At 60.6% G+C, this 17,750-nt stretch overlaps 1 protein-coding gene across 1 annotated transcript; it reads right to left on the bottom strand.

Moving 5' to 3' along the window:
• Window positions 1–3,438: 3,438 nt before the first annotated feature.
• LOC135577899 (fructose-bisphosphate aldolase A-like) lies at window positions 3,439–16,728 on the bottom strand. The gene is made up of 6 exons (XM_065048013.1): window positions 16,617–16,728; window positions 14,278–14,397; window positions 10,460–10,671; window positions 7,331–7,385; window positions 3,550–3,589; window positions 3,439–3,445 (listed from the first exon to the last, which is right to left on the bottom strand). Exons 1-6 carry the CDS (start codon window positions 16,663–16,665, stop codon window positions 3,439–3,441), a joined length of 483 nt encoding a protein of 160 aa, XP_064904085.1. The 5' UTR covers window positions 16,666–16,728.
• Window positions 16,729–17,750: the final 1,022 nt, after the last annotated feature.

Raw genomic sequence — 17,750 nt, 5'->3', positions numbered from 1 at the left:
ACAGGGGGAGGTGCCACCGTGTCACTTGGAGACCCCAACCCCAATGGTTCCACCATTGACCCAAACCAAACCAACACGGGTGATGGGACGCGGTTCAACCACGGGGTGGTGTGGATGGTGTGGGGTGACGGGGGGTGACAGGGGGTGACACGGGGTGACAGGGGGTGACAGGGGGTGACAGGGGAGGTGCCACCGTGTCACCTGGAGACCCCAACCCCAATGGTTCCACCATTGACCCAAACCCAACCAACGTGGGTGATGGGACGCGGTTCAACCATGGGGTGGTGTGGATGGTGTGGGGTGACGGGGGGTGACAGGGGGTGACAGGGGGTGACAGGGGGTGTCACCTGCTGGCAGATGCTGGCGTAGCGCGCCAGCACATTGGCGTTCTCCAGCACGGCCAGGCGGGACGGCGTGTGCGCCGAGATCTTGAGCACGCAGCGCCACTTGGCGAAGTCCGCGCCGTCCTTCTTGTACTGGGCACAGCGCTCCATGAGGCCGTCGAGCCCTGGGGACAGTGGGGACAATGGGGATAGTGGGGACATTGGGGGCGATGGGGACAATGGGGGTGATGGGGACAATGGGGACATTGGGGGCGATGGGGACAATGACACCTTGTACTGGGCACAGCGCTCCATGAGGCCATTGAGCCCTGGGGACAATGGGGGCGATGGGGACGATGGGGGCGATGGGGACAATGGGGGCAATGGGGGCAATGGGGACAATGGGGACAATGGGGACAATGGGGACAATGGGGACAATGGGGACAATGGGGACAATGACACCTTGTACTGGGGACAGCGCTCCATGAGGCCGTCGAGCCCTGGGGACAATGGGGACATTGGGGACAATGGGGGCGATGGGGACAATGGGGACAACAGGGTCTATGGGGACAACAGGGTCTATGGGGACAACAGGGTCTATGGGGACAATGGGGACAATGACACCTTGTACTGGGCATAGCGCTCCATGAGGCCATTGAGCCCTGGGGACAATGGGGACAATGGGGACAATGGGGGCGATGGGGGCGATGGGGGCGATGGGGGCGATGACACCTTGTACTGGGGACAGCGCTCCATGAGGCCGTCGAGCCCTGGGGACAATGGGGACGTTGGGGACGATGGGGGCAATGGGGACATTGGGGGCAATGGGGACATTGGGGACATTGGGGGCAATGGGGACAATGGGGACAATGGGGGCGATGACACCTTGTACTGCGCACAGCACTCCATGAGGCCATTGAGCCCTGGGGACAATGGGGACAATGGGGACAGTGGGGGTGATGGGGACAATGGGGGCGATGGGGACAATGGGGGCGATGGGGACAATGGGGACAATGACACCTTGTACTGGGCACAGCGCTCCATGAGGCCATTGAGCCCTGGGGACAATGGGGACATTGGGGACGATGGGGGCGATAGGGACAATGGGGGCAATGGGGGCAATGGGGGCAATGGGGGCAATGGGGGCAATGACACTTGTACTGGGCACAGCGCTCCATGAGGCCATTGAGCCCCGGGGGACATGGGGGCATTGGGGGCGATGGGGACAATGGGGACATTGGGGACAATGACACCTTGTACTGGGGACAGCGCTCCATGAGGCCATTGAGCCCTGGGGACAATGGGGACGATGGGGACAGTGGGGACATGGGGACATTGGGGACAATGACACCTTGTACTGTGCACAGTGGTCCATGAGGCCATTGAGCCCTGGGGACAGTGGGGACAATGGGGGCGATGGGGGCGATGGGGACATTGGGGACAATGGGGACAATGGGGACAATGGGGGCGATGACACCTTGTACTGCGCACAGCACTCCATGAGGCCATTGAGCCCTGGGGACATGGGGACATTGGGGGCGATGGGGGCGATGGGGACAATGGGGACATTGGGGACGATGGGGACAATGGGGACAATGACACCTTGTACTGGGTACAGCGCTCCATGAGGCCATTGAGCCCTGGGGACAATGGGGACAATGGGGACAGTGGGGACATGGGGACATTGGGGACAATGACACCTTGTACTGTGCACAGTGGTCCATGAGGCCATTGAGCCCTGGGGACAGTGGGGACAATGGGGACAATGGGGGCGATGGGGACAATGGGGGCGATGGGGACAATGGGGGCGATGACACCTTGTACTGCACACAGCGCTCCATGAGGCCGTCAAGCCCTGGGGACAATGGGGACAATGGGGGCGATGGTGGAGATGGGGACAATGGGGGCGATGGGGGCGATGGTGGAGATGGGGACAATGGGGACATTAGGGGCAATGGGGACATTGGGGGCAATGACACTTGTACTGGGCACTGCGCTCCATGAGACAATCGAGCCCTGGGGACAATGGGGACAATGGGGGTGATGGGGACAATGGGGACATTGGGGACATTGGGGACAATGACACCTTGTACTGGGCACAGGGCTCCATGAGGCCGTCCAGCCCTGGGGACAATGGGGACATTGGGGATAGTGGGGACAATGGGGGCGATGGGGACATTGGGGGCAATGGGGGCAATGGGGGCAATGGGGGCAATGACACTTGTACTGGGCACAGCGCTCCATGAGGCCATTGAGCCCTGGGGACAATGGGGACATTGGGGGCGATGGGGACAATGGTGGAGATGGGGACAATGGGGACAGTAGGGGCGATGGGGGCAATGGGGGCGATGGGGACATTGGGGGCGATGGGGACATTGGGGGCGATGGGGACAATGACACCTTGTACTGGGGACAGCACTCCATGAGGCCATTGAGCCCTGGGGACAATGGGGACGATGGGGACGATGGGGGCAATGGGGACAATAGGGACATTGGGGGCAATGGGGACATTGGGGACAGTGACACCTTGTACTGGGCACAGCGCTCCATGAGGCCGTGGAGCCCTGGGGACAATGGGGACATTGGGGGTGATGGGGACAATCGGGGCGATGGGGACAATGGGGGCGATGACACTTGTACTGCGCACAGCGCTCCATGAGGCCATCCGGGACAATGGGGACATTGGGGACATTGGGGACGATGGGGACATTGGGGACAATGACACCTTGTACTGCGCACAGCGCTCCATGAGGCCGTCGAGCCCTGGGGACAATGGGGACATTGGGGACGATGGGGGCGATGGGGACAATGGGGACATTGGGGGCGATGGGGACATTGGGGACATTGGGGACAATGACACCTTGTACTGGGCACAGCGCTCCATGAGGCCATAGAGCCCTGGGGACAATGGGGACAATGGGGACATTGGGGGCGATGGGGACATGGGGACATTGGGGACAATGACACCTTGTACTGCGCACAGTGGTCCATGAGGCCATTGAGCCCTGGGGACAGTGGGGACAATGGGGGCAATGGGGACATTGGGGGCAATGGGGACATTGGGGGCAATGGGGACAATGACACCTTGTACTGGGCACAGCGCTCCATGAGGCCGTCAAGGCCTGGGGACAATGGGGACAATGGGGATAGTGGGGACATTGGGGGCGATAGGGACAATGGGGACATTGGGGGCGATGGGGACAATGGGGACATTGGGGACAATGACACTTTGTACTGGGCACAGCGCTCCATGAGGCCATTGAGCCCTGGGGACAATGGGGACAATGGGGACATTGGGGGCGATGGGGGCATTGGGGACGATGGGGGCATTGGGGACGATGGGGGCATTGGGGACAGTGACACCTTGTACTGGGCACAGCGCACCAAGAGGCCGTGGAGCCCTGGGGACAATGGGGACATTGGAGACATTGGGGACAATGGGGAGAACAGGGACAACGGGGTCTATGGGGACAATGGGGACAAGAGGGACAACAGGGTCCATGGAGACAACGGGGACAACAGGGTCTATGGGGACAATGGGGATAACAAGGTCTATGGGGACAATGGGAACAAGAGAGACAATGGGGACAAGAGGGACAACGGGGTCGATGGGGACAACGGGGTCTATGGGGACAACGGGGACACCAGGGACAATGGGGACAATGGGGACAACGGGGTCTATGGGGACAATGGGGACAAGAGGGACAATGGAGACACCAGAGTCTATGGGGACAACAGGGTCAATGGGGACAATGGGGACAACAGGATCTATGGGGACAATGGGGACAAGAGGGACAATGGAGACACCAGAGTCTATGGGGACAACAGGGTCAATGGGGACAATGGGGACAACAGGGTCTATGGGGACAATGGGGACAACAGGGTCTATGGGGACAATGGGGACAACAGGGTCTATGGGGACAAGAGGGTCAATGGGGACAAGAGGGACACCAGGGTCTATGGGAGCAATGGGGACAAGAGGGACAATGGAGACACCAGAGTCTATGGGGACACAAGGGTCTATGGGGACACAAGGGGACAACGGGGACAAGAGGGACAACGGGGTCTATGAGGACAATGGGGACAATGGGGACAACAGGGTCTATGGGAGCAATGGGGACAAGAGGGACAATGGAGACACCAGAGTCTATGGGGACACCAGGGTCAATGGGGACAATGGGGACAACAGGATCTATGGGGACAATGGGGACAACAGGGTCTATGGGGACAAGAGGGTCAATGGGGACAATGGGGTCAATGGGGACAATGGGGACAAGAGGGACAATGGGGACAAGAGGGACAATGGGGACAATGGGGACACCAGGGTCTATGGGAGCAATGGGGACAAGAGGGACAATGGAGACACCAGAGTCTATGGGGACACCAGGGTCAATGGGGACAATGGGGACAATGGGGACAACAGGGTCTATGGGGACAATGGGGACAAGAGGGACAATGGGGACAAGAGGGACAATGGGGACAAGAGGGACAACGGGGACACCAGGGTCTATGGGGACAATGGGGACAACAGGGAGAAGAGGAACAATGGGGACAACAGGGTCTATGGGGACAATGGGGACAAGAGGGTCTATGGGGACAATGGGGTCTATGGGGACAATGGGGACAACGGGGACAACGGGGTCTATGGGAGCAATGGGGACAAGAGGGACAATGGGGACACCAGAGTCTATGGGGACAACGGGGTCAACGGGGTCAATGGGGACAACGGGGACACTGGGGTCTATGGGAGCAATGGGGACAAGAGGGACAATGGAGACACCAGAGTCTATGGGGACAACAGGGTCAATGGGGACAATGGGGACAACAGGATCTATGGGGACAATGGGGACAACAGGGTCTATGGGGACAAGAGGGTCAATGGGGACAATGGGGACAAGAGGGTCTATGGGGACAACGGGGACAACGGGGACAAGAGGGACAAGAGGATCTATGGGGACAACGGGGACAAGAAGCACAATGGGGACAAGAGGGACAACGGGGTCTATGGGGACAACGGGGTCTATGGGGACAATGGGGACAAGAGGGACAATGGGGTCTATGGGGACAATGGGGACAACGGGGACATCAGGGTCTATGGGGACAAGAGGGACAATGGGGACACCGGGGATAACAGGGTCTATGGGGACAATGGGGACAAGAGGGACAATGGGGACAAGAAGGACAATGGGGACACCGGGGACAACAGGGTCTATGGGGACAACGGGGACAAGAAGCACAATGGGGACACCAGAGTCTATGGGGACAAGAGGGTCAATGGGGACAATGGGGACAATGGGGACAACAGGGTCTATGGGGACAATGGGGACAAGAGGGACAATGGGGACAAGAGGGACAATGGGGATAACGGGGTCTATGGGGACAATGGGGACAAGAAGGACAACGGGGACAAGAAGGACAACGGGGACAAGAAGGACAACGGGGACAACGGGGACACCAGGGTCTATGGGGACAATGGGGACAAGAGGGACAATGGGGACAATGGGGACACCAGGGTCTATGGGGACAATGGGGACAAGAGGGACAATGGGGACAAGAGGGACAATGGGGACAACGGGGACACCAGGGTCTATGGGGACAATGGGGACAAGAGGGCCAATGGGGACAAGAAGGACAACGGGGACACCAGGGTCTATGGGGACAATGGGGACAAGAGGGACAACGGGGACAAGAGGGACAACGGGGTCAATGGGGACTACGGGGTCTATGGGGACAATGGGGACAAGAGGGACAATGGGGACAAGAGGGACAATGGGGACACCAGAGTCTATGGGGACACAAGGGTCTATGGGGACACAAGGGGACAAGAGGGTCTATGGGGACAATGGGGACAATGGGGACAACAGGGTCTATGGGGACAACGGGGACAAGAAGCACAATGGGGACAAGAGGGACAACGGGGACAAGAGGGACAACGGGGACACCAGAGTCTATGGGGACACAAGGGTCTATGGGGACACAAGGGGACAACGGGGACAAGAGGGACAACGGGGACAAGAGGGACAATGGGGACAATGGGGACAACAGGGTCTATGGGAGCAATGGGGACAAGAGGGACAATGGAGACACCAGAGTCTATGGGGACACAAGGGTCTATGGGGACAATGGGGACACCAGGGTCTATGGGGACAAGAGGGTCAATGGGGACAACGGGGTCTATGGAGACAATGGGGACAATGGGGACAAAAAGGACACCAGGGTCTATGGGGACAGTGGGGACAATGGGGACAATGGGGACACCGGGGACACCGGGGTCTATGGGGACAATGGGGACAATGGGGACACCGGGGACACCGGGGTCTATGGGGACAATGGGGACAATGGGGACACCGGGGACACCAGGGTCTATGGGGACAATGGGGACAAGACGGACAATGGGGACACCGGGGACAACGGAGTCAATGGGGACAACTGGGACACCAGGGACAACGGGGACACCAGGGTCAATGGGGACAATGGGGACAAGAAGGACAATGGGGACAAGAGGGACAACGGGGTCAATGGGGACAACGGGGTCAATGGGGACAACGGGGTCAATGGGGACAACGGGGTCAATGGGGTCTATGGGGACAACAGGGTCTATGGGGACAATGGGGACAACGGGGACAACAGGGACAACGGGGACAATGGGGACACCAGGGACACCAGGGTCTATGGGGACAACGGGGACAACAGGGACAACGGGGACAATGGGGACACCAGGGACAACAGGGTCTATGGGAACAACAGGGACAAGAGGGACAATGGGGTCTATGGGGACAATGGGGACTATGGGGACACCAGGGTCTATGGGGACAACGGGGACAAGAGGGTCAATGGAGACACCAGGGACAACAGGGTCTATGGGGACACCAGGGACACCAGGGTCTATGGGGACAATGGGGACACCAGGGTCTATGGGGACAACGGGGACAAGAAGCACAATGGGGACAAGAGGGACAATGGGGACAAGAGGGACAATGGGGACAACGGGACCCCGCGCCGCTCACCCTGGGTGGTGGTCTCGCCGTTGGTGCCGGCCAGGGGCACCACCCCCTTGTCCACCTGGGGAGGGGACGCGGCAGCACGGTCACCAGTGGCACCAGCAGCACGGCCCCCCCCGCCCTGGGACCCCTCCACGCCCCCCAACGGCACCAGCAAGGCCACAACGCCCTTGGGTGCTCACGGCCACACCGTGTCCCCAAGGTGTCCCCAAGGGGTCCCCAAGGTGTCCCCACCAAGGCCACCTCAAGAACCCCCTTAGATGCGGCTCCTCCATTGACACCATTGACCCAAACCCAACCAACACCCCAACGTCCCCAACCCCCAATGTCCCCATGATGTCCCCATCATGTCCCCACATCCCCATGATGTCCCCAATGTGTCCCTATGGTGTCTCTATGTGTCCCCATATTAACCCAACCAAGGTCACCTCAAGAACCCCCTTAGATGCGGCTCCTCCATTGACACCATTGACCCAAACCCAACCAACGCCCCAACATCCCCGAACCCCCGATGTCCCCATGATGTCCCCATCATGTCCCCACATCGCCATGATGTCCCTATAGTGTCTCTATGGTGTCTCTATGGTGTCTCTATGGTGTCCCCACCTCAACCCAACCAAGGCCACCTCAAGAACCCCCTTAGATGCGGCTCCTCCATTGACACCATTGACCCAAACCCAACCAACACCCCAACGGCCCCAACCCCCAATGTCCCCATGATGTCCCCATGATGTCCCCACATCCCCATGATGTCCCCAATGTGTCCCTATGGTGTCCCTATGGTGTCTCTATGGTGTCCCCACATCAACTTGACCAAGACCACCTCAAGAACCCCCTTAGATGCGGCTCCTCCATTGACACCATTGACCCAAACCCAACCAACAACCCAACGTCCCCGAACCCCCAATGCCCCCAATGTCCCCATGATGTCCCCAACGTGTCCCTATGGTGTCCCCACCTCAACCCAACCAAGACCACCTCAAGAACCCCCTTAGATGCGGCTCCTCCATTGACACCATTGACCCAAACCCAACCAACAACCCAACGGCCCCAACCCTCGATGTCCCCATGATGTCCCCATGATGTCCCCATGATGTCCCCACATCCCCATGACGTCCCTATGGTGTCTCTATGGTGTCTCTATGGTGTCCCCACATCAACTTGACCAAGACCACCTCAAGAACCCCCTTAGATGTGGCTCCTCCATTGACACCATTGACCCAAACCCAACCAACGCCCCAACGGCCCCAACCCCCAATGTCCCCATGATGTCCCCATCATGTCCCCACATCCCCATGATGTCCCCAATGTGTCCCTATGGTGTCTCTATGGCCTCCCCACCTCAACCCAACCAAGACCACCTCAAGAACCCCCTTAGATGCGGCTCCTCCATTGACACCATTGACCCAAACCCAACCAACACCCCAACGGCCCCAACCCCCAATGTCCCCATGATGTCCCCATGATGTCCCCACATCCCCAACGTGTCCCTATGGTGTCTCTATGGTGTCTCTATGATGTCTCTATGGTGTCTCTATGTGTCCCCACATCAACCCAATCAAGGTCACCTCAAGAACCCCCTTAGAAGCGGCTCCTCCATTGACACCATCGCCCCAAACCCAACCAACAACCCAACGTCCCCAACCCCCAATGTCCCCATGATGTCCCCATGATGTCCCCACATCCCCAATGTGTCCCTATGGTGTCTCTATGGTGTCTCTATGGTGTCCCCAAGGTGTCCCCACCTCAACCCAACCAAGGCCACCTCAAGAACCCCCTTAGATGTGGCTCCTCCATTGACACCATTGACCCAAACCCAACCAACACCCCAACGGCCCCAACCCCCAATGTCCCCATGATGTCCCCATGATGTCCCCACATCCCAATGATGTCCCCACATCCCTAATGTGTCCCCAACGTGTCCCTATGGTGTCTCTATGTGTCCCCACCTCAACTTGACCAAGACCACCTCAAGAACCCCCTTAGATGCGGCTCCTCCATTGACACCATTGACCCAAACCCAACCAACGCCCCAACGGCCCGAACCCCCAATGTCCCCATGATGTCCCCATGATGTCCCCACATCCCCATGATGTCCCCAACGTGTCCCTATGGTGTCTCTATGTGTCCCCATATTAACCCAACCAAGGTCACCTCAAGAACCCCCTTAGATGCGGCTCCTCCATTGACACCATTGACCCAAACCCAACCAACGCCCCAACGTCCCCAAACCCCCAATGTCCCCATGATGTCCCCATGATGTCTCCAATGTGTCCCTATGGTGTCTCTATGGTGTCCCCACCTCAACCCAACCAAGGCCACCCCAAGAACCCCCTTAGATGCGGCTCCTCCATTGACACCATTGACCCAAACCCAACCAACGCCCCAATGTCCCCAAACCCCCAATGTCCCCATGATGTCCCCAAGATGTCCCCATGATGTCCCCACTGTGTCCCTATGGCGTCTCTATGGCCTCCCCACCTCAACTTGACCAAGGCCACCTCAAGAACCCCCTTAGATGCGGCTCCTCCATTGACACCATTGACCCAAACCCAACCAACACCCCAACGGCCCCAACCCCCAATGTCCCCATGATGTCCCCAATGTGTCCCCAATGTGTCCCTATGGTGTCTCTATGGCCTCCCCACCTCAACCCAACCAAGACCACCTCAAGAACCCCCTTAGATGCGGCTCCTCCATTGACACCATTGACCCAAACCCAACCAACACCCCAACGTCCCTGAACCCCCAATGTCCCCATGATGTCCCCATGATGTCCCCACATCCCCATGATGTCCCCATGGTGTCTCTATGGCGTCCCCACATGAACTTGACCAAGACCACCTCAAGAACCCCCTTAGATGCGGCTCCTCCATTGACACCATCGCCCCAAACCCAACCAACAACCCAACGGCCCCGAACCCCCAATGTCCCCATGATGTCCCCAATGTGTCCCTATGGTGTCTCTATGGTGTCTCCACAGTGTCCCCACCTCAACCCAACCAAGGCCATCTCAAGAACCCCCTTAGATGCGGCTCCTCCATTGACACCATCACCCCAAACCCAACCAACACCCCAACGTCCCCAACCCCCGATGTCCCTGTGATGTCCCCAACGTGTCCCTAGCTGTCCCACCTTGATGCCCACCAGTCCGCCCTTGGCGCGGATGACCTGGGGGAAGGGGCGCCCGTCGTCCGCCTTCTGGTAGAGCGTCTCGTGGAAGAGGATGACGCCGCCGATGCACGGGTCCACGCGCGCGTCCGCCGTGAACAGCAGCTGCCGGTACCAGCGCCGGTTCTCCTCCGTGTTCTCCGCGCCCACCGAGCTCAGGCGCTTCGCGATGCTGCCTGCGTGAGCGGTGTGGACCAGTTGGAACCGGTGTGGACCAGTTGGAACCGGTACGGACCACTCGGAACGGGTACGGACCACTCGGAACCAGTACGGACCACTCGGAACCAGTACGGACCACTCGGAACCAGTACGGGACCGGTTGGAACCAGAATGGACCAGTTGGAACCGGTACGGAACCAGTTGGAACCAGAGTGGACCAGTTGGAACCGGTACGGACCAGTTGGAACCAGTATGGACCACTTAGAACCGGTACGGACCACTCGGAACCGGTACGGACCAGTTGGAACCGGCGTGGACCAGTTGGAACCGGCGTGGACCACTCGGAACAAGAATGGACCACTTGGAACCATTACGGACCAGTTGGAACCGGTGTGGACCAGTTGGAACCAGAATGGACCAGTTGGAACCAGAATGGACCACTCGGAACCGGTACGGACCAGTTGGAACCGGTACGGGACCGGTTGGAACCAGAATGGACCAGTTGGAACCGGTACGGACCACTTGGAACCAAAATGGACCACTTGGAACTGGTACGGACCAGTTGGAACAAGAATGGACCACTTGGAACCGGTACGGACCACTCGGAACCGGTACGGACCACTCGGAACCGGTACGGACCACTCGGAACCAGAATGGACCACTTGGAACCATTACGGACCAGTTGGAACCGGTGTGGACCACTTGGAACCAGAATGGACCAGTTGGAACCGGTGCGGACCAGTTGGAACCAGTACGGGACCGGTTGGAACCAGAGTGGACCAGTTGGAACCGGTACGGACCACTTGGAACCAAAATAGACCACTTAGAACTGGTACGGACCAGTTGGAACCAGAATGGACCACTTGGAACCGGTACAAACCAGTTGGAACCGGTACGGAACCAGTTGGAACCGGTACGGACCACTCGGAAGCAGTGTGGACTACTTGGAACTGGTACGGACCACTCGGAACCGGTACGGACCACTCGGAACAAGAATGGACCACTTGGAACCAGAATGGACCAGTTGGAACCATTACGGACCAGTTGGAACCGGTGTGGACCAGTTGGAACCGGTATGGACCACTCGGAACCGGTACGGACCACTCGGAACCAGAATGGACCAGTTAGAACCGGTGTGGACCACTTGGAACAAGAATGGACCAGTTGGAACCGGTGTGGACCAGTTGGAACCGGTGTGGACCACTCGGAACCGGTACAGACCACTCGGAACCAGAGTGGACCAGTTGGAACCGGTACGGACCAGTTGGAACCGGTACAGACCACTCGGAACAAGAATGGACCACTTGGAACCGGTACGGACCACTTGGAACCGGTACAGACCACTTGGAACCAAAATGGACCACTTAGAACTGGTACGGACCAGTTGGAACCAGAATGGACCACTTGGAACCGGTACGAACCAGTTGGAACCGGTGTGGACCAGTTGGAACCAGAATGGACCAGTTGGAACCGGTACGGAACCAGTTGGAACCAGAGTGGACCAGCTGGAACCGGTACGGACCAGTTGGAACCAGAATGGACCAGTTGGAACCAGAATGGACCACTCGGAACCGGTACGGACCACTTGGAACCGGTGTGGACCACTTGGAACCGGTGTGGACCACTTGGAACCGGTACGGACCAGTTGGAACAAGAATGGACCAGTTGGAACCGGTACGGACCACTTGGAACAAGAATGGACCAGTTGGAACCAGAATGGACCAGTTGGAACCGGTGCGGACCAGTTGGAACCAGTACGGGACCGGTTGGAACCAGAGTGGACCAGTTGGAACCGGTACGGACCACTTGGAACCAAAATAGACCACTTAGAACTGGTACGGACCAGTTGGAACCAGAATGGACCACTTGGAACTGGTACAAACCAGTTGGAACCGGTACGGAACCAGTTGGAACCGGTACGGACCACTCGGAAGCAGTGTGGACTACTTGGAACTGGTACGGACCACTCGGAACCGGTACGGACCACTCGGAACAAGAATGGACCACTTGGAACCAGAATGGACCACTTGGAACCATTACGGACCAGTTGGAACCATTACGGACCAGTTGGAACCGGTGTGGACCAGTTGGAACCGGTGTGGACCACTCGGAACCGGTACAGACCACTCGGAACCGGTACAGACCACTCGGAACCGGTACAGACCACTCGGAACCAGAATGGACCACTTGGAACCGGTACGGACCAGTTGGAACCAGAGTGGACCAGTTGGAACCGGTGTGGACCACTCGGAACCGGTACGGACCACTTGGAACCAGAATGGACCAGTTGGAACCGGTACGGACCAGTTGGAACCGGTACGGACCAGTTGGAACCCCGTGGCTCTATGGGGATGCTCCCCAGAGGTCCCAGTAGCTCCCAAGAGGTCTCAGGGTCCCCCCAATGACCCCAGACCCTTTAAAGTGTTCCCTGGGGTCATCCCAATAAAAACCAGTATAAACCAGTATAAACCAGTAACCGCCCCGTGGCTCTATGGGGATGCTCCCCAGAGGTCCCAGTAGCTCCCAGGGGTCTCAGGGTCCCCCCGATGACCCCAGATCCCTCCCAATGCTTCCTGCACCCATCCCAGTATAAACCAGTATAAACCAGTATAAACCAGTATAAACCAGTAACCACCCCGTGGCTCCTGGGGATGCTCCCCAGAGGTCCCAGTAGCTCCCAGTGTCTCCCAGTATGTCCCAATACGCTCCCAGTGCTTCTTAATCCCCTCCTAGTAGCTCCCAGTCTGTCCCAGTGCCATCCCAGTCCCTCCCAGTCCATCCCAGTCCATCCCAGTCCATTCCAGTGCCATCCCAGTCCCCTCCCAGTATATCCCAGTGCCATCCCAGTCTATCCCAGTGCCATCCCAGTCCCTCCCAGTATATCCCAGTGCCTCCCAGTATATCCCAGTGCCATCCCAGTCTATCCCAGTGCCATCCCAGTCTATCCCAGTGCCATCCCAGTCTATCCCAGCGCCATTCCAGTCCCTCCCAGTATATCCCAGTGCCTCCCAGTATATCCCAGTGCCATTCCAGTATATCCCAGTGCCATCCCAGTATATCCCAGTGCCATCCCAGTGCCATTCCAGTATATCCCAGTGCCATTCCAGTCTATCCCAGTGCCATCCCAGTCCCTCCCAGTATATCCCAGTGCCATCCCAGTCCCCTCCCAGCCCATCCCAGTCCCTCCCAGTATATCCCAGTGCCATCCCAGCCCATCCCAGTGCCATTCCAGTCCATGCCAGTCCATCCCAGTGCCATCCCAGTCTATCCCAGTCCCTCCCAGTGCCATTCCAGTATATCCCAGTGCCATCCCAGTCCCTCCCAGTCCATCCCAGTGCCATCCCAGTGCCATCCCAGTGCCATCCCAGTATATCCCAGTGCCATCCCAGTCCCTCCCAGTATATCCCAGTGCCATCCCAGTATATCCCAGTCCATCCCAGTCCCCTCCCAGTATATCCCAGTGCCATTCCAGTCCCTCCCAGTGCCACCCTAGTCCATCCCAGTCTATCCCAGTGCCATCCCAGTCCCCTCCCAGCCCATCCCAGTGTATCCCAGTCCCTCCCAGTGCCATCCCAGTATATCCCAGTCCCTCCCAGTCTATCCCAGTATACCCCAGTGCTCACCGGTGGACTCATCGGCGGCCAGGATGCCCTTGCCGGGGGCCACGATGCGCTGGGCGATGGTGGCCAGCTCCTGCTTCTGCTCGGGGGTCAGCGCGGGCACCGGCGGCGTCATGGCGGCTCCTGCGGGACCGGCAGCTCAGCCACGGACCCCGGCGTCCGGGAGGGACCCAGGCGTCCGGGAGGGACCCAGGAGTTCTGGGGGTGGGGGGACCCAGGAGTTCGGGAGGGACCCAGGAGTTCGGGGGACCTGGGAGACTGGGCGGGACCTAGGAGTCCGGGGGACCCGGGAGTGCGGGAGGGACCCAGGCGTCCGGGAGGGACCCAGGAGTTCGGGAGGGACCCAGGAGTTCTGGGGGCGGGGGGGCGGGGGGACCCAGGAGTTCGGGAGGGACCCAGGAGTTCGGGAGGGACCCAGGCGTCCGGGAGGGACCCAGGCGTTCTGGGGGTGGGGGGGCGGGGGGACCCAGGAGTTCGGGAGGGACCCAGGAGTTCGGGAGGGACCCAGGCGTCCGGGAGGGACCCAGGAGTTCTGGGGGTGGGGGGACCCAGGAGTTCGGGAGGGACCCAGGAGTTCGGGGGACCTGGGAGACTGGGCGGGACCCAGGAGTCCGGGGGACCCGGGAGTGCGGGAGGGACCCAGGCGTCCGGGAGGGACCCAGGAGTTCTGGGGGCGGGGGGACCCAGGAGTTCGGGAGGGACCCAGGAGTTCGGGAGGGACCCAGGAGTTCGGGAGGGACCCAGGAGTTCTGGGGGCGGGGGGGCGGGGGGACCCAGGAGTTCGGGAGGGACCCAGGAGTTCGGGAGGGACCCAGGAGTTCTGGGGGCGGGGGGACCCAGGAGTTCGGGAGGGACCCAGGAGTTCTGGGGGCGGGGGGACCCAGGAGTTCGGGAGGGACCCGGGAGTTCGGGAGGGACCCGGGAGTTCGGGAGGGACCCGGGAGTTCTGGGGGCGGGGGGACCCAGGAGTGCGGGAGGGACCCAGGCGTCCGGGGGACCCGGGAGCGCGGGAGGGACCCAGGAGACTGGGGGGGACCCAGGCGTCCAGGGGACCCAGGAGTTCGGGAGGGACCCAGGCGTCCGGGGGACCCGGGAGTGCGGGTGGGACCCAGGCGTCCGGGAGGGACCCAGGCGTCCGGGGACCCAGGAGTGCGGGAGGGACCCAGGAGTGCGGGAGGGACCCAGGAGTTCGGGAGGGACCCAGGCGTCCGGGGGACCCGGGAGTGCGGGTGGGACCCAGGAGTTCGGGAGGGACCCAGGCGTCCGGGGACCCAGGAGTGCGGGAGGGACCCAGGAGTGCGGGGGGGACCCAGGAGCGCGGGGGGGACCCAGGCGTCCGGGGGACCCGGGAGACTGAGAGGGACCCAGGAGTGCGGGAGGGACCCAGGCGTCCGGGGACCCGGGAGACTGAGAGGGACCCAGGAGTGCGGGAGGGACCCAGGCGTCCGGGGGACCCAGGAGTGCGGGAGGGACCCAGGAGTTCTGGAGGACCCAGGCGTCCGGGAAGGGACCCAGGCGTTCTGGGGGGGAACCCACATGTCTAGGGGACCCAGGCGTCCGGGGAGGGACCCTGGAGTTCGGGAGGGGACCCAGGAGTTCGGGAGGGGACCCAGGAGTTCTGGGGCTCCTAGGAGTGCGGGAGGGGACCCAGGAGTCCGGGGAGGGACCCTGGAGTTCGGGAGGGGACCCAGGCGTTCGGGAGGGGACCCAGGAGTTCGGGAGGAACCGAAATGTTCAGGGAACCCAGGAGTGCTGGGGACCCAGGAGTTCGGGAGGGGACCCAGGCGTCCGGGGAGGGACCCAGGAGTTCTGGGGGGGGGAGGGGGCGGGGGGACCCAGGAGTTCGGGAGGGACCCAGGCGTCCGGCTGTTCCCTCCCCCGCCCCCCCCAAGGGCGTTTGAAGGGTAGGAGCAGGAACCCAGGCGTCCGGGCGGCGCCCCTCCCCCACCACACGTGTCCCCCCAAATCTGCGCCTTTTACCCCCAAATCTCCGCTTTTCACCCCAAAATCTGCCCCTTTTCCCCCAAATCTGCACTTTTCACCCCAAATCTACCCCTTTTCGCGCTTAAATTTGCCTCTTTTTACCCAAAACCTGCACTTTTCGCCCCAAAATCCGCCCCCAACCCCCCCAAATCTGCGCTTTTTCACCCCAAATCTGCCCCGTTCACCCCAAATTCGCCGCTTTTTACCCCAAATTTGCCCCTTTTCACCCCAAATCCGCCACCAAACCCCTAATTCTGCCCCTTTTTACCTCAAATCTGCCGCTTTTTACCCCAAATCTGCCCCTTTTTTACCCCAAATCCGCTGATTTCACCCCAAAATCCGCTCCCCCCCCCCCCCACCTGCTCGTGGCGTACGGGCCGGGGCGGGGCGACGGCGTTGTGACGTCATTACGCCCCCCCCCCCACGAGATGCGCGGTTCTTAAAGGGGCAACGGCCGCAACGTCCCGGCTCTTAAAGGGGCAACGGCCGCTGAGTCACTGTGGGGCCCACGCGGGGTTCGGGGCGCCCCATGGGGGGGAATTTGGGGTGTCAGGGGGGGTTGAGGAGCCACGGGGGGTCCCAAGGGGGTAGGGGGGGACCCAGGAGTTCGGGGAGGTGACCCCGCAACGCGAAAAGGACTCAGGAGTGCGGGAGGGACCCAGGCGTCCGGGGGAGGAACCCAGGAGTTCGGGAGGGGACCCAGGCGTGCGGGAAAGGGAGCCTGCAATGCGGGAGGGACCCAGGCGTCCGGGAAAGGCACCTAGGAGTGGGGGGGGGGGGGGGGAAACCCTGCAATGCGGAAGGGACCCAGGAGTTCGGGAAAGGGACCCAGGAGTTCTGGGGACCCAGGAGTGCGGGGAGGGGACCTTCCTGGAACCCCATATGGGACCCCAGAGTCCATGAACCGTCTCCTGGTCTCACATCTCAAGGGGGACCCAGGAGTTCGGGGGGGACCCAGGAGTTCGGGGGGGACCCAGGAGTCCGGGGGGTGGTATTGGGGTGCGGGGGGGGGGGGTCCCCCCAACTCACCTTGTAGTGACCAGGCGGCGCTGGGGGTGCCGGGGGTTCCCGTTATATAGGGGTTCGGGGGGGGGCCCCCCCTTTCCTGACCTTCTCCGGTGACCTCCGCCCTTTCCCGCCGCCCAAAATAACCCCCCCCCCCGCCCCTCCCCCCACCCCCAGTTGGGGTGGGGGGAGGGGGCGCTAAAGGTCATGTCCCCTCCCCCCCCCATTTTGGGGGTGCCCCAATATTTGGGGATCCCCCCCATTGAACCCCCCATATTTGGGGGATCCTGCAATTCTGGGGGCTCCCCCCCCCTTCCTCTTGCCCCCCCCCCCCCATTTGGGCCCCTCCCCCTTCTTCCCCCCCATCCCCCCCCCTTTTTTGGGCCCCCAATGGGTTTGTGGGCGGGGCTTAGTGATGGACAGGGCGGGGTTACACCCTCATCCCTATTCAATAACCTCATTAATATTTAAATGTCATTAATACTTAA

This window comes from Columba livia, unplaced genomic scaffold (genome assembly GCF_036013475.1).
Source record: "Columba livia isolate bColLiv1 breed racing homer unplaced genomic scaffold, bColLiv1.pat.W.v2 Scaffold_1747, whole genome shotgun sequence".
Lineage (NCBI taxonomy): Eukaryota > Metazoa > Chordata > Aves > Columbiformes > Columbidae > Columba > Columba livia.
This window is presented reverse-complemented; position numbering and strand designations above follow the sequence as displayed.